An 18,140-nucleotide genomic window follows, 5' to 3' on the forward strand; every position below is an offset into this window, starting at 1 on the left:
TGTACTCTGCATAGAAGTTAAATAAGCAGGGTGACAATATACAGCCTTGACATACTCCTTTTCCTGTTTGGAACCAGTCTGTTGTTCCATGTCCAGTTCTAACTGTTGCTTCCTGACCTGCATATAGGTTTCTCAAGACGCAGGTCAGGTGGTCTGGTATTCCCATCTCTTTCAGAATTTTCCACAGTTTATTGTGATCCACAGAGTCAAAGGGTTTGGCATAGTCAATAAAGCAGAAGTAGATGGTTTTCTGGAAGTCTCTTGCTTTTTCCATGATCCAGCAGATGTTGGCAATTTGATCTCTGGTTCCTCTGCCTTTTCTAAAACCAGCTTGAACATCTGGAAGTTCATGGTTCACGTATTGCTGAAGCCTGGTTTGGAGAACTTTGAGCATTACTAGCATGTGAGATGAGTGCAATTGTGCAGTAGTTTGAGCATTCTTTGGCATTGCCTTTCTTTGGAATTGGAATGAAAACTGACCTTTTCCAGTCCTGTGGCCACTGCTGAGTTTTCCAAATTTGCTGGCATATTGGGTGCAGCACTTTGACAGCATCATCTTTCAGGATTTGAAAAAGCTCAACTGGAATTCCATCACCTCCACTAGCTTTGTTCGTAGTGATGCTTTCTAAGGCTCACTTGACTTCACATTACAGGATGTCTGGCTCTAGGTGAGTGATCATACCATCGTGATTATCTGGGTCATGAAGATCTTTTTTGTACAGTCTTCTGTGTATTCTTGCCACTTCTTTATATCTTCTGCTTCTGTTAGGTCCATACCATTTCTGTCCTTTATTGAGTCCATCTTTGCATGAAATGTTCCCTTGGTATCTCTAAAATTCTTGAAGATATCTCTAGTCTTTCCCATTCTGTTGTTTTCCTCTCTTTCTTTGCATTGGTTGCTGAGGAAGTCTTTCTTATCTCTTTTTGCTATTCTTTGGAACTCTGCATTCAGATGCTTATATCTTTCCTTTTCTCTTTTGCTTTTTGCTTCTCTTCTTTTCACAACTATTTGTAAGGCCTCCTCAGACAGCTATTTTGCTTTTCTGCATTTCTTTTTCTTGAGGATGGTCTTGATCCCTGTCTCCTAATGGAGTAGCCATCATGGTCAACAAGAGAGTCCGAAATGCAGTACTTAAATGGTCATATTTATTAGCTGCCCCCAAATCCAAGACCTCCAATGGTACAGTTTTACCATATGGTTCTATTCTAAGGAACAACTTCTGTTTGCAAAGAATTAATTCAAAATGTGTAAACTTTAGCTGACTTATTTAGTAAACCAAAAATATGTCTATCCACTTGTCTCAAAGTGTTTTTCCATCAGACCTCTATCTTATATTCCTTGACACTCCCCTTCCCAAACCGTATTCATCTTACTCTCCAAAGTCCTAAAACAGTATTTTCCCAGAGTTAGTAACTCCCTCCTTTCTGGGTCCTTTAGGATTTTATTCCTTCATTGCTCCTTATCCAGTACTGGAATGACAAAAGAGAGCTTACAAACGGCCAACAAAGGAAGATTCCTCCCTCAGAGGACAGGGATGTGGGGGAGGTAAAGGTTTTTTTGGCCATACCCAGCATATGGGATCTTAGTTCCCTGCAGTGGAACCACTGGACCGCAAGGGAATTCCCTCATATTTATCACCTTTTTAAATACTTTAAACTTTGCATCATAGTACTCAATTGATTGAACTATGTTAAATTGCACAAGTCAAGTGTGGATAAAGTGATTAATTATTATGTACCCAGATCAAGATAGAACATATCCAGCACCCCCAGAAGACTTCCATATACCTTCCCAGTCAATATCTACTCCTAAGCCTCCGCTCCTTCCATCAAATACCAGCCTAATCACAATAGATTGATTTAGTCTGTGCTTAAACATTATGTAAATAGACTCTGACATATATGTAAATAGACTCTTAAATATACATCAGTTCAATTCAGTCACACAGTCGTGTCAAGATTCTTTCTGACCCCATGAACCACAGCATGCCAGGCCTCCCTGTCCATCACCAACTATCGGAGTCTACCCAGACCCATGTCCACTGAGTCAGTGAGGCCATCCAACCATCTCATCCTCTGTCATCACCTTCTCCTCCTGCCCTCAGTCTTTTCCAACATTAAGGTCTTTTCAAATGAGTCAGCTCTTCGCATGAGGTGGCCAAAATATTGGAAATTCAGCTTCAACATCAGTCCTTCCAATGAACACCCAGGACTGATCTCCTTTAGGATGGACTGGTTGGATCTCATTGCAGTCCAAGGGCCTCTCAAGAGTCTTCTCCAACACCAGAGTTCAAAGCATCAATTCTTTGGCGCTCAGCTTTCTTTATAATCCAACTCTCACATCCATACCTGACTACTGGAAAAACCATAGCCTTGACTAGATGGACCTTTGTTGACAAAGTAATGTCTCTGCTTTTTAATGTGCTGTCTAGTTTGATCATAACTTTCCTTCCAAGAAGTAAGCGTCTTTAAATTTCATGTCTGCAATCACCATCTGCAGTGATTTTGGAGCCCCCCAAAATAAAGTCAGCCACTGTTTCCACTGTTTCCCCATCTATTTACCATGAAGTGATGGGACTGGATGCCATGATCTTAGTTTTCTGAATGTTGAGCTTTAGGCCAACTTTTTCACTCTCCTCTTTCACTTTCATCAAGAGGCTCTTTAGTTCTTTTTCACTTATATATGTAAATATATATATATATATATATCCTTTTATGACTTGTTCCACATTTTGGTTATGTAGAGAACTTTGTTATCTTTTCATTGTTGTGTAATTTTATTAAATGAATATTCCACCATTTATCCATCCAACTCATTATGGACATTTAGTTTGTTTCCAGTGTGTGGCTATTATGAATTCGCCTGCTCTGAGCATTTTTGCATAGACAGAAGCTCTCATTTTTATTGGGTACATAACCTCAACTAGAGTCATAGATTCATTGGATAAAGTTTGTGTAGCATTAGTAGATATTGGTAAATAACAATGTAATCTTTTTTCTTTCATGCCTCATATCTGACTCTGTTGCGCCTGATACAATTTCTCTTTCTTAGTAAGGACCTAAGTGGATTGCTGTTGATATATGACTTTTTGGCTAATATTCTTCAATTAACATATGTGTAGAAGTGTATCAGTGGTAATAACTAACGCTTTTAATCTTTTTATAGATCATCGATCCTTTTGTTGAAGTTGAAATTATTGGATTGCCGGTAGATTGTTCTAAAGATCAAACTCGTGTGGTAGATGACAATGGTAAGATCTCTGTTCACTTTTAATAAAGATGCTTTAGAGGTAGAATTTGCACCGAAAAGGAAAAACGTGTCTGTGTGGGCTTCCCTGGTGGCTCAGACGATAAGGAATCTGCCTGCAATGTGGGAGACCTGGGTTCGATCCCTGCATTGGGAAGACCACCTAGAGAAGGGGTAGAAAGAGAAAGTCTAGAGGTTTATTGGCGAGACTGATGCTGAAGCTGAAACTCCAATACTTTGGCCACCTCATGCGAAGACTTGACTCATTGGAAAGACCCTGATGCTGGGAGGGATTGGGGACAGGAGGAGAAGGGGGCGACAGAAGATGAGATGGCTGGATGGCATCACCGACTCGATGGACATGAGTTTGAGTAAATTCTGGGAGTTGGTGATGGACAGGGAGGCCTGGGATGCTGTGATTCATGGGGTCACAAAGAGTTGGACATGACTGAGTGACTGACCTGAACTGAGACAGGCTTTCAGAGGAGTTTAAAGAAAGGGATTTGAGCATTCCAGAGTAGCAGAAACTTGTTACATAGGAAACAACATGCTTAAAGTAAGTAAGGTTCCCATACTGAATTTTCCTACCTGTGCTCAATGAATATTTTTAGTCTCAGAAGTAATTGAGATGTCATCACTAAATCAACAAAAAGTATGCTTTCTCTTGTTCAGGAGGGACATCTCAATGATTGTCCATAATTATTTCATTAACTAAGGCATTAGGGTTAAGTGGCTGATTCCTCCTTGATACATATGTTTAATATCACTAATTTTCAGTTTTAGAAAAGAAAAACAAACTTATAGAGTACTTGACTTTTTATCTATTTGATTAATTTATCTGAGAGAATTTTGCCAAGAAATGAATGTTTTTGGCTTATAGAATTTGAGTGAAATTATATGCTTTTCCTGTTTGTTTTCAGTACCTATGAAAATATATCATCTTTCTTGTATTAAGGTCTTGCTTCATGAGATGCCACTGGGAGTCAACAGTGCCTCATCTCACTTGGTTTTGTCACTAGTTGTATGACTTTAGGCACATTATTTTCTCTGAATATCTGTTTTCTCAACTATAACATGAGCATTATATTTCCTGTGTTAAAAATGAGCATGGGTACTTGTATATTTTTTTAAGAGTTACATATTTTTCAAAGTCAGTAATATATATTTTTTCATTAATTAGGGAAAGAACCTCTGCCCTACCACACTTAGAGGATTGCCATAAGAATTAAATAGGATAGTATATGTACAGTGGGTCTTCCTTGGTGGCTTAGCGGCAAAGAATCTGCCTGCAATGCAGGAGACACGGGTTCAATCCCTCGGTTGGGACGATCCCCTGGAGAAGGAGATGGCAACTACTCCAGTATTCTTGTCTGAGAAATCCCATGGACAGAGGAGCCTGTGGGCTACAGTCTACAGGGTCACGAAAGAGTTGGACACAACTGAAAAATTAAACAGTGACAACAACATTTGTACAATAACACTGAAACCTTACAGAATGCTTGCTGGTGATGATAACAGCAAATGTTTTAGTGGGTGAGAAGCACCGCTTTATTGGGGTGAGGTAGGGGTGGGGGAGAGGAATCATTCTTTATTGTTTTCGCTAAAACATTATTCTTAGCTCACTACTATAGATACTTTTTGAGCTTACTGAAACATTTTAAATATTGCCTAGAAGAGCCTTCTCTACAATGCAGTTTTGCTTCAAGGATTATTAGAATTGATGTAATAATTTACAGGCAATTTTATTACCAATTATTTTCTAGCAATGGGGGTAAGTTCCAAGGGTTTATTTCAGTAAGGCATCCTGGGGTGGCTCTGTTGTCTTCACCAGTTTAATAACCATTGCAAGCAATTTTCACTGTCTGCTTTGCAGATGTTGCCGCTAAATCATTTTTAGCCAACCCCTTTTGCTTTTTCAGTTTGTCTTTTCCTATTTCTCTCAGGATTTAACCCTGTATGGGAAGAAACCCTGACATTTACAGTACACATGCCAGAAATAGCTTTGGTCCGGTTCCTCGTGTGGGATCATGATCCAATTGGACGAGACTTTGTTGGGCAAAGAACTGTGACCTTCAGCAGCTTGGTGCCTGGTAATTCTGGCCGAACTTTTCTCTCTAGACCATTCCTTGTTCTTTGGAAGATGTGATATGCAATATACATGATACATGGCATATATGATATATAAAGTATGTGTTATATGATGATGTGAGTGTTAATATAACTATTGTCAAGTCAGGTATTTAATTCTATTTCACCCATGGAAAAGTCAAACATGACTTCAACTAAAAGGTAACTACTTCTCTTTTATCAGGCTACCGGCATGTCTACTTGGAAGGACTGACAGAAGCATCTCTATTTGTCCACATAACAATCAATGAAATCTATGGAAAGGTGAGAATGATCACAGGGCTTAAAGTCACATGCAACAATAATATGGTCCCTAACAAAGTTTTTAATTCATTGCATAAAAGGAATGTAAACTTCAACAAAATTTTTTGACAGGAAACTCTAGGAAGGCCAGCCCGCGCCATGCTCCATGTGCTCTCCTGCCCTGAGGTCCTCATTCATGTGCTCCTTCCTCTGTTTAGGGGTGTGTACATGTCCCCTCCACCCAGTGGCCCTTGCTGGGCTTAACAGAACTGAGAAAACTATTACTCTCTCAGGCAATCATTTGACTAAAACAGGAAAGCTGGAGTTACATGTTTGAATTTTATTATAATCCTTAAAAAAGACTCAGCTGGCTGCAGTTGGAAATGGAGTCTCAGATGTTTGAATTACCTGTACTAACTGGGCTGTGATCCCAGCCAGTTCTAGGCAGGATGCATTCATTCAAGCGTCATGTATTTAACTGGAAACCTAAAAATCATGAATGAATTAAAAGCCACCCACTAAACTTAAAAGGAAGAGACCATACCAGTGTCTTCTGGCTCTCTCCCAATGACAGTTTCTTCACTGCGGGGCTCACTTGAGGTTTACATATCAATAGGCTCTCGTCTGGTAATGCCAAGTCACTGGGGATTTAGTGACCGGAACAATTTTCAGGACTAGGTGTGATTTGGAGGGGCTTGGGCCCAGGAGTGTCCAGTGCTCTTTATCAGAAGGTCAGCATAGTCTGGGGCTCCTCCTCCAGAGGTTTATACATTCTCTGTGCTTCTGCTTCCTTATCTGTACTTACTTCATAAACAAATACTTTAAGAAGCTTCCTGGCACATACTAAATGCTCAGAAATGTCAGCTAATATTAATATTAAAAAGACTACAATCTGACTGGTAGGGAATGGACCAATTTGCCCTGGAAATAGGAAGTGTGTGTTTATTCTCACATCCGTCAGTTGGGAGGGGTGAGCATCCTAATTTCTAAGAGTGGTAAAGTTTTATGTCTTGTGTTCAGTCCTAGATTATGCTGCTTGCTGAGATCTCTCCTCTGGCCTAAACATACACAAATGTAAATTATCCAAAAGTGATTCTTGAATTTCTTAGGAATCCCAGGTGACCTAAGCAGCATCTCTAGCATTTCACATGCTTGAAGGAAATTAAAAAATTCAGAATTTGTTTAAAACTTGAGCCAGAAATAACAGGAAAGAAAATGTGTTCTGTAGGGCTTGTGTTCTCTCTCCTAAGTAAATGTCCACGTATAGCGTAAGTCATTTATTCCCTTCAAGGTGTGTTTGGGTTGAGATGCATAAACCCCAATGTGGTGGTAGTGAACTGAGCAATGAATGACACCTGCAACTAAAAATTCAAAGTGGGAGAAAGGGTTTACAGAGCATATGTGTTGTATCATCTTCTGGTTTCACTTGTGCAACCTTCTTGAATGAGGCCCAATTGTGTTTTGTTGTGCTTTTCTCCCCCCTTGCAGTGGAGCCCTTTAATACTCAACCCCAGTTACACTATATTGCACTTTCTAGGAGCTACAAAGGTAGTTTCTCAGCATGGTGTTTGGTTCTGGCTGGCGCGTTTCTATCAGTGGTCATGGCGGCATGCTCTCTCACATCGCTCCATCGTCCTGCTTACCACTTTGAAACTTGCGTCTGTTGCTTTAAGGCGGCTCAAGTTCATAACAGTCTGTTCACTGTGGACACTCTTCCTACCACCTTGTCCTACCTTCTTTGGGCAGGAAACTTGTGGGCAAGCTTGATTGTGAAAATGGGAGGCTGCCTTCCTCCCAAAGTCAGGTTGATGAGACATGCATGACGTAGTGCAAGCGTGCTGTGTGCTGCCGTTTTCTTGATTTGAATATTCTTCAGTGGCTGTGAGATTTCGTTTTCTATCCATTTTTCATGCAGCTGTTACTTGAGAGGCAAGCGGTTGACACAGTGGTGTTTGCTTAACTTCTGCTTGGTCCTTTTGTGTCTTCAGAACAGACAGCTCCAAGGTTTGAAGGGGCTGTTCAATAAGAATCCCAGACACAATTCTTCCGAAAACACTTGCCATTACATTCGGAAGCGATCGATTGGAGACAAGATTCTGCGACGCACAGCCAGCGCTCCGGCCAAAGGCAGAAAAAAGAGCAAAATGGGCTTCCAAGAAATGGTAGAGATGAAGGATTCTGTTTCTGAGGCTGCAAGAGATCAAGATGGGGTCCTGAGAAGGACCACGCGGAGTTTGCAAGCACGCCCTGTCTCTATGCCTGTTGACAGAAGTCTTCTTGGGGCTTTGTCGCTGCCTGTATCCGAAACCGCAAAAGACACTGAAGGAAAGGAAAACTCTCAGGGTAAGATGCTTTAAGTTTCTCTGAGAATACACCATTTTAAGGCACATTTTGGTGTCCCTAATTACCACGATCACATGGCTGGCATTTTGTAGGCAAAGTAAAATATTCTGAAAAATAGGTAATTACATTACAGTGTTACCTTTTAGACCAGATTTTAAACTTTGGCGAGAGGGTGCTGGAAGAGCAATTTCCTAGTCACCTACAGCCTCAAAATAACATTGGCATCTGAAGTTGACAGTGAGGGGCCAGAGGTGATGGTGGAGAGCGTATGGGTCTATGAGGTACAACAGAGGGGTGCTGAAACCGGCAAAATATGAGCAGAGAGCATGGTTTTCTTAGTGGGTACCATAGTTACTGACTATCTGAGGAGGAATAGAATTATATTGACTTTTCTGAGGTGTAGTTTTGTTGTATTTCTTTCTCACTATGCAACATGTTTCCACAATTGGAAATGTTTATGGAGAAAGAGGAAACGCCAGCTGTTAAAGTAAGCCACTTTCTTCACTTGAGAAATCTCTGCTTCCTCAAAAGGGAGCTTATTTGATGTTTTCCTGTGGCCTGTTTCCCTCCCCTGGATGTGGGCAGGGAAGGAAGCATGTTTGTAGCTCCTGTCCAGTTGTAAACGCCTCAGGCACAGGGGCCAGGTGTTACCTATCTTTTCCTCTAATTTGAGCATAATGGTTCACTCATATCGAGAACTTGATAACGAGTGGTATCTGTTTTACACGGTCCCGAAGAGCTCTGTCCTTGTATCAGTGGCTCCTCTCTCACCCTATTTTAGATAATTCAAGTGCCAAAACTGTATGCATTTGATGTCTCTGCAATGTATAAGTTTTAATTAAATCAGAATCACCTCAGATAGTAGAAGGTGATCCTTGTTTCTTTTAGCAAAATTCTTTCATCATGCAGTCTAGTTTCAGTGACCTCTTTTCTCATGAATACCACTTTCTATTGATTTTTGTTGTCAGATATGATAGGAGGACAAGTCAATTTTTCAATGGCTTCTTTGAAGGAGAAAAGGGGAGTTTAATGTTTGAAATGTTGCTAAGAGTAGTATTGAAGAAGAGATGAAATACATACTTTAAAATTTATTTTAAAACTCCACTTTGGGGGAAGTAAACTATAAATAAATATAAACTCCATTTTGGGAGGGAAATAAGGCAAAAAATGGTAATGATTAATCCTGTTAAAACCACAATTAAGATGCTAATACTGTTTGGGTGAGTTAGAAAGCAATAGCTGATATCTCTTTCCTGCATTTAAAAAACAGGAACTTTATATAAGTTATTCATATATAGAGAGCATAATATATTTAGTAATATATAAATATAAAACTTGTAAATATAGAGCAATACATAACCATGCAATGATTCAAGTTACCATGTAGAAGAAAAATTAAGTGGAAAAAATTCAGAATACAGAATTGTATACATAATATAAAAGCTTACAGTGTCTATCTGAGTGGTAACATCATATAATATTTATATTTTTCCTTATAATTTTTGGGTTAATCAAGTTTTTATGAGGATTTTTTTAGTTAGGAAAATAGTTAATAAGTTAAGCATATTCTTTTTCAATTTTCATAACTGAAAGCATAAAATGCTATTAAAATAATGTAATTAAGAATATTAGCACACCTCATATTGTCTTAACACTATACTAAACAGTGAGGTACCCTGAATTAATTTAAATTGTGTATTTTTTTAAAGTTTTCCTTCTTGTGCCTAAGATCTTGCTGCCTCTTTTAGGGGACAGTGAAATATGAAATTTATGTATTTAAACTCCAAAAAATATGATCAATGGGAAATTAGATATTAGCAATGGCATAGAATTGGTGACCAAGTCTTTATTTTTACATTTTAAAGTCAACAGATATTGATATTCTAATGCATTTATTGCACTTCCAATTTGTTTTAGAAATTAATTGGTCAAATTAAGTCTTTTGCCAAAATGTTTTTCAAAATGATTTGTGGGTTTTTTTGTTTGTTTTTTACTAGCACATGTATGACTTTGAAAGTTTACAGTATCTTGCTTACAGGTACCACAATACTTTGTTTAACAGAGCTGTCTTGTTCTGTTTTTATTGCCATGCTTCTGTGTAGTACAAATCTGAATAGGAAACAACTTAAGGTAATCTTCACTGTAAAAGTATGGTAACTCATTGACATTTTTTTTTACAATGAATATTACATCCTTAGCTGATGTAATAGCTATTCAAAGGGAGGCTCCAGTGAAACTATATAAATATATTTTACCATTTATCCATCACACAGACACTTTGTTGCAAATCTATGCAATCCATGATTCTGTCACAATGTAACAGATTTACATTTTCCATTTGTCTGTCTTAAGGCAAACATGAGTGTTTGCAGGTCCTATATAAGTGATATATGTCACTTAAAATATTGTTTGTTTCATTCAGCAGAAGATAAGGATGCCAGAAAAGATGGGAAGGCAAGTGTAAAAGACCAGCATTTTCCAAATTTCAACAAAAAGTTATCCTCTTCCTCCAGCGCTCTCATCCACAAAGACATCAGCCAAGGGAACTCTGCTGTTTCTACTACCAACTTGTCAATCACAGAACAGTTAGTGCCAGGTCCAAAGGGTGGGAGAACCAAATCAAACGTGTTAAGTGATTGCTGGGAACATCCGTGCCTCAGCAGATCCCTCTCTCCAAGGCAGCATTTGGCTTGTGACCCTGCAGTTAGCCCATCAAAAGATCTATGTGGTGTGAAAACCAAGGAAAATGGGAATGCTGGGGGCTTCGTGGTAGGGAAAAGCACGTTGTCAGGAAGCATCCTTTCTCAAAGCAATCTGGAGATTAAGAAGCTGGAAGGTAACTGGGATAAGGGCAGAGCTGCAACATCCTTTTCTCTGTCAGACGTCTCTACACTCTGTTCTGATGCACCCGACTTACATTCCACGGCAATTCTCCAGGAGAGTGAAATTTCCCACCTTATTGACAATGTCACTCTAACAAATGAGAATGAGCCTGGCAGTTCCATCTCGGCACTGATTGGCCAGTTTGATGAGACCAGTGACCAGGCTAACCCTACAGTTGTTTCTCATCTTCAGAGCCCTAGTGTGATGTCAGGCCATCCTCCTGTGCCCACCATGGACCTAAAAATGCCCTTCAAGCCTGGCTTTTCCAATGGAAAACCCAAGTCATCCTTCCCGTGCTCATCTCCTGAGCAGATTGCATTCTCTGGACACGAGACCTGTGAATGTTCAATACACACAGCTGTTGGTGAAACTATCTCCACTCCTGTCTCTAAAACTAAACCAGATGATGACCTTTCTGGGAAGGCCATGACTGGGGCCATAGAAAAGAACCTGCCTCGGTCCTCTAGGTCTTCTCACTGCTGGTTACCAGAAAGTTCCACCCATGGAAAAGACTGGGAAATCCTGAAGAACCCCAGCCCTGCCACTTCCACTGACTTGACACTGGAAGATGGAACAGCTGCTCCTACTCTCAGTTTAAATTCTGGGGAGAGCAGTCTCGTAGAAATGGATGGAGACTCAGAAAATCTGTCCCTAACAACCTATGAATATAGGAGAGAGGGCACAAGTCACCTCACTTCTCCTTTAAAAGTGAAATACAGTCCAGATGCAGTGGAACATTTTCAAAGAGGCTTGAGAAATGGCTACTGTAAAGAGACTCTCCACCTTTCTGTCTCTGAAATATTCAACAATACTCAAGATGTCAAAAATCAGAATATTTCTCGTCTAGCCTATCAGGGTGCTGGGTTTATGCATAACCACTTCTCAAATTCAGATGCAAAAACGAACCAGACCTCCGGGCCCCTACCTTGTGCTCATGACTTGCATGCCCCTGCCCCAGAGCAGTCCACACACTCTGCTCTGAAGCTGTCCAGTCCTTGCAAATCCAAAAGTCTGGGGGACTTAACGTCAGAGGACATCGCCTGTAATTTTGAAAGCAAGTACCAGTGTATTAGTAAGAGCTTCGTTACCACTGGCATCAGAGACAAGAAGGGTATGACTGTAAAAACAAAGTCGTTAGAGCCTATGGATGCCCTGACCGAGCAGCTGCGGAAACTTGTGTCCTTCGACCAGGAAGATGGCTGCCAAGTGCTGTACTCCAAGCAAGATGCCAATCAATTCCCCAGGGCCTTGGTCAGGAAGTTGTCATCCAGAAGTCAGAGCAGAGTGCGCAATATTGCCAGTCGTGCCAAGGAGAAGCAGGAAGCCAACAGGCAGAAGAGTGTGAACCCCAGCACTGTGGGAGGAGTGGTTCTTCGAAGCAAGCCATGTGCGCCGGCGCCCACAGGGAACCGGCACTCCACCGGCTCCTACATCGCGGGCTACCTGCGGAGCGCCAAGGGCGGCAGCATGGAGGGCCGTGGGATCCCCGAGGGCGCATGCGCAGCCCTGCGCTCCGGCCACGCCGACGGGTTCTGTTCACATCATTCTGTTCTGCAGACCGAACCCAGCAGTGATGATAAACCAGAAATTTATTTTCTTTTGAGACTGTGAATTACATAAAGCTGCATTTTCGCTGTTAATAAGATATTCTGTAGAATGTCTGAGTTTTCAGGAAATATGGTCCTTGGCTTTGAGATGATTTTCAGATGTATTTTTAAACTCGTATTACAGCCTCCTTTTGACTCCGTGTGTTCTTTTTGCATTTGTATATAGACCCGGGTGACATTTCCTGTGTACCTCTGATCTTCCCTCCCTGAGGTGTGAACTCCTTTGGTATCATATAGGTGCATGCCCTAGATGTGAAACTTCTCAGCAGTTTGGGTTCTATGTTTCACCAAGACGCTCTTTACTCTGTGCTCTCAGCTCACGGTCACAAATGTAGTCATTTTTACTCTCTGCTAAGAGATTTTTACAAAGGACAAAGGGATGAATTCTTTATTTTAAAGCCATTACCATCTTTCCTAGTTTTCCTTCTTTATTGAGAAGCTCAGATGCATTTTTATAACTCAGTTAAAAGAAGATTTAAAACGTTACCTACCTTACCTTTCAAGATTTCTCTACCCCACCCAGAAGGAGAGTTCAGAGGAGATGGGTAGCCGCCCTCCCCCACCACCATACCCTCTCATTTTAGAGCCGGGTGTGAGGATCTGAGGAATAAAGCAAACTTCTGTATATAAGGACAAAATTGTTTGTTTTACATAAATTTTGTTACATATTTTTGCTAATGGCTTTGTATGTAACAAGAACACAGTTGCCAAGCTCTTTGTTGTATTTTTGAATTTTCTGATTAACTTATAGGCTGCAAATAATGGCTTTCAGGATGAAGGACTCCCAGCAGATGCTAACAATGACAGTAGCACAAATTGAAAACTTCCCAAAGCTTTCAAGAAAAAAAAATATTTTCTCATGCTAAAACCCAAGTGAATATAGATAATTAGAAGAAACCTTTTTCCTTCAGGGAGCCAAGTAACTCTATTTTAGTACCAACATACATTATTTTCACTGTGAATCCATTTTTTATTGCATGTTCAGATGTCCCTCTTTGCTTTTTTGTAATGTTAACTGCAATGATGTTCTTGGAATTCATGAAAATATAATTAAAGGAGATTTTTAAACACTTGGTGATTTTTTTTTTCCCAAACTGAAGTTCATGTGATGACTGTTGAGTAGGGACCCCAGAGCTCTTGGAAATACTCGCCTTTTCATCTCTTTGCAGTAGAAGAGATCACTTCTATGGGGACAGTTTTAAGCAGCATTTTATGTCCTTGAGTGTTTTCACTCTGCTTTTAAGACCGTATTTGCAAGGTGACTTGAGAAGAAATGGAAATGTAATGAGTTGCTTTGCATTTGGTGATGATGTTGCAAGTTTAAAAATCCTTCCCAAATCCTGCCCATGGCAGGCGTGGAATTGGTAAGCCTCAATGCCGGCAAGAGGCTGTGTTTGACAAATTAGACCACCTGAAGCTTTGCAGTGTGAGGGGAGACTGGAGAGGAAAGCAGCTGGATCCTGCTTTCTCTCATCAGCCTGCTGCTGCAGAACCTGGACCCTGTGCTTCACCACCTCAATGGTGGTGATCCCAGCCAGGTGCCCACCCAACTCCTGCTCACCTTCAGTTCCTGCCACCACCTCTTGGCACTGCAGCTGCTTCTCACTTCTAAGCCAGGACTCCATGGAGTCCCTGCTTCTGGAATCGCATACAGGATCTGAGCCTACCACCAGGGCCACTTTGCTCATTAGTCCATTGCGCAAGCAGTGAATCTAGCAAAGAGAGAACGGACCGACACTCAGAAAATAGGTCATTCTGTCTCCCTGGTTATTGAAAGTCTCTTTGTGGCTACGCCTATTCTTTCAGAGTCACTCCTGAGAGACTGTAATGTGGCCGTGATCACAAACTGTCTTTAACTTGAGTTCAGGATCTCTCTTTCTCCATCAGTTGGTTATCTGGAATAGGTGTGGCTGAGAGAGTGGCATTGATGCAACAGAGGCAGGTGATATGGAGATCAAGGCCAACAGTCATATTTTTTGCATCTTCTTCAGTACTTGAGTCAGAGAAGGCAATGGCACCCCATTCCAGTACTCTTGCCTGGAAAATCCCATGGATGGAGGAGCCTGGTAGGCTGCAGTCCATGGGGTCGCTAGAGTCGGACACGACTGAGCGACTTCACTTTCACTTTTCACTTTGATGCATTGGAGAAGGAAATGGCAACCCACTCCAGTGTTCTTGCCTGGAGAATCCCAGGGATGGGGGAGCCTGGTGGGCTGCCGTCTATGGGGTCGCACAGAGTCGGACACGACTGAAGTGACTTAGCAGCAGCAGCAGCAGCACTTGAGTCTTCCTAAGTCTACTGTTTCTTTCATGTAATAGTTCATTTTTTCCACTCAATGCTTTCCTGGGAGTTTCTATTAACACTGAGCTCATGATGGGCAGCTCCAGCTCCACATTTACTTGATGTGCCATTGTTAGGCTCTCCCGCTTTACTTCAGAGGGTATGGCCCTTCCTATTCCAGACCACTGGACCTCTAAAAATTTTACTGATGTCACAGGCCCCTTGATCATCAAGGACTTGCTGCCTTCCCTCTGACCCATTTGTGTCTTAATAGGACATTTAAATTACTTGACCTGTTCTCCTTATTAGGTCCAATTAGTAAAACGTCAATCAGTGTAGAAGCCTGGCACAATGCACTGAAGAAAAGCGAGATGATGGAGATCAGTATAGACTAGACCCTGACAGACAGCAGAAAATTGATCCAGACCTAGAGCGAGACAGTGAAGACTTACTGTTGTCCTTGCAACATGAAGATGAACTGCTTTTGATGCTTTCTTTCGATGAGAATCAGACATAAAGCATTCAGCAAAACAATAGTCACAGATGAAGTGCTAGAGGTTGAGGTGATTTCCTCCCATAAAATTCCTATCTAGCATAGAAGCTGTAATTGGAATAGTATTTTAAATTTCTAGCAGTCCACTGGCATCCACCATGATCAACATGGTTTTGGAGGGAAGGCCTGGTAGGTGAAATGAAGAGATGTGTTATGGGAATCACCATCACTGAATCTTTTGTCTTTTGGTACTGATTTCTGCAATTTGTCCTGGCAGATATGGCTTCTGATTTTACTATCTTGGCCTGGATGGAAGGTGCAGTGTACCTTTTTAAATCACAATATTCCTTAATTCATAGGTCAGGAAACCAAGGGCCAACTTCTAAGTGTATCTATCCCATTAGGTATTCAGAGACTAGAGACAGAGCAACAGAGTGGGTCCTTGGAACTACTGGATCCATTGCAAATGAAACCCAACACAGTTTACAATCTGGTGTCTATAAGTCTCCCTTTTAATTGGAAGACCATGGTGGTCGTGTGGGTTCTCTAATATTGTCAGCTGTGATCTCATTCTAACCATCCTCAAGATGTCTAGGACTTCCCTGGTTGTCCAGTGGTTAAGAATCTGCACTTCCACTGCAGCAGGTACTGGTTCAGTCTTTTAACTGGGGAACGAAGGTCCTGGATGGTGCAGCAAAATAGAAAAAAAAAAAAAGATTTCTGGGAATTCCCTTTTCTGTAGTGCACAATTACTCTGGCAAATTTGAGGAAAGGTTGGAGAGAAACTTGCCATGTTCTGGTGGCATTGTGGGAACCCAACATTCCCTTTAATCAATGGGCTCTGGATCTGTGAACTGACTTAGATCTAGTAACTGAAGATTGCAGTTTTCCATCAGTGTCTGACAGCAACATTATGACCGTTAGTTTTCAATTCTTTTTGGTTGTATAAATCAAACAAAAGACTAGTCAGCGGTCTTCAAACTTTAGCATACACCCAAATTACCTAGAGGATTCATTCAAACATAGATTGTTGGCCCATATCCCCAGAATTTCTGCATTAGTAGATCTGGAGTGGGGCTTGAGAATTTTCATTTCAAAGAAGTTCCTAGGTGATGCTAAAGCTGCTGATCTTGGGACCACTAAGAGCACTGTAACTAGTACACTTAGATGGTGGTTTGACTGTGTTACCTTTCGAAAAACCATCATCAGTTAGAGGTAATAATCACTTTGGGCCAAGGCACTTTGCCATTCTGGCCAACTACTTAGTAAGGTAATTATATCCCTCCTGGCTTCTGCCTTTCCAGAATCCCATTATCTCCTTTGATATAGAGCCCAGTGCTCTGCCAGGATCTTCCACCACCAATCTGACCTGAAGAAGACAACCAACAGTGAGTTTCTCAGTGATGTTTGCTTTCCCACACAGGTGGCATGTTCCCTCCTAGAGAATACACTCAGGTGGTGGGTTTGCATGTCTTCATTCTAATATTCTCTTTTTCCTGAGCCTTCTGATTCATTTCTCACTACTCTGCCAAGTAAGTTCCCACAAACTCACCTCAACTTACTGAGCCATTGTGAATCCAGGCTTAATGGAGTCATCTTAGCTAACTATTAGGACTAGTAGACATTAAATTTTACTAGGGCATTATTAAGACTTGCTGGACTTTAAATTCCAACTTATGAATGAGTTGCCCATTTCACCAAATCTCTCCTGTTCTGTGGTACATTCCAGGTCCACTTGAGAGTCCAACACCCTCAAGATCTACCACCACAGATGTTTCTCTGGTTCTTGCTTGATGTGTCCATGATATGATATTACTCCCTGCCTTAAAAGCATCTATGGCTTTCACAAAATGCCTTAAAATGACAGTTACTGGCCAGAACCTATCTAGGATTTCAGTGCCATCATAAGTAGCCAACCACTACAGAAGTACTAAAATTATTGTTACCCCCAATTTATTCAGTTGTTAGAGCTACTTGATACCCCCAATCTTACCCTAAGCCTCCACTCATCCCAATCAACAGCAAATGAGAGCATTAGTAATTCACATGCCACAGCATGCCACCTGCTATTCCTACCCTACTTCTGGTACAGTTGTCTCCGGCTGGGGTTCTTAGAGAAGACTGTCAGAGGGGATGGCTTTTGTGCTAATGTTTTATTGAGGCCCAATCCTAGGGAAGTTAGAGTGAGAAGAAAAGGAAAGAGAGGTAAGGAAGTAGGGAAAGAAACTATGAAGAGGAGTGTAGCAGGCTGGCTGTGATGTCAGAACAAACATAGCTGGTTGCCTTACCTTGTGAGACAAGTCCAAAGAGGCCAAATAAAATGACTGCCCTTCAGAACAGTCCAGGAGGGGAAGGGAAGACTGCTATCTGCTGACTGTTTTCTGATTCTTGCCTTTGTCTATTGAATTCTGCCTCCTTAGGGTGTTAACTTTCTCACCTCTCCAGCTATGTTACCCAGCCTCTACCAGCTTCCCTGAGGAAGCCCGAGCTCTGTGGGTCTCCTCTGGCAAGTGTTCAGATATAGTCATCCCTACTTGTCAGTAGGAGCTGTGTGGGGAAACTTCCTGGTTCACGGTAGTGGCAGTAGCCGCAGTAGTGGGGTGTAAAACTGTGAATCAGGTGTGATCCGTGGCTGGGGTTGTGGGGCTGGGATGCAAGGGAGATAGCCATGGTGGGGTGTTGGCAGGGCCAAGCAGGGTTCATGTATAAATTGGCTTCTGCTCAGCCAGTTGGTATAGGTGTCTGGTCATTTGAACACCTATTTGAATCGCCTGTGTGATTGTGTGCTAAGTTGCTTCAGTCATGTCTGACTCTTTGTGACCCTATGGACTATAGCCCACCAGGCTACTCTGTCCATGGGATTCTCTAGGCAAGAATACTAGAGTGGGTTGCCATGTCCTCCTCATCAAACGTCTA

General features: G+C 41.5%; 1 protein-coding gene across 3 annotated transcripts in view; it reads left to right on the plus strand.

The window, feature by feature from the left end:
• PLCH1 (phospholipase C eta 1) overlaps nucleotides 1-13,520 on the plus strand; it is a 109,314-nt gene extending 95,794 nt beyond the window's left edge. Inside the window, exons 17-22 of one of the 3 annotated variants that reach the window (XM_018048620.1) lie at nucleotides 3,167-3,251; nucleotides 5,191-5,337; nucleotides 5,559-5,638; nucleotides 7,106-7,165; nucleotides 7,606-7,960; nucleotides 10,383-13,520. In XM_018048620.1, the coding sequence (XP_017904109.1) occupies nucleotides 3,167-3,251; nucleotides 5,191-5,337; nucleotides 5,559-5,638; nucleotides 7,106-7,165; nucleotides 7,606-7,960; nucleotides 10,383-12,454 (2,799 nt within the window). In that variant the 3' untranslated portion in view covers nucleotides 12,455-13,520. The remainder of the gene's footprint in view (nucleotides 1-3,166; nucleotides 3,252-5,190; nucleotides 5,338-5,558; nucleotides 5,639-7,105; nucleotides 7,166-7,605; nucleotides 7,961-10,382) is intronic. The other 2 variants (XM_018048609.1, XM_018048614.1) reach the window with 2 other exon arrangements.

Source organism: Capra hircus, chromosome 1, assembly GCF_001704415.2.
Source record: "Capra hircus breed San Clemente chromosome 1, ASM170441v1, whole genome shotgun sequence".
In the NCBI taxonomy this organism is placed as follows: Eukaryota; Metazoa; Chordata; class Mammalia; order Artiodactyla; family Bovidae; genus Capra; species Capra hircus.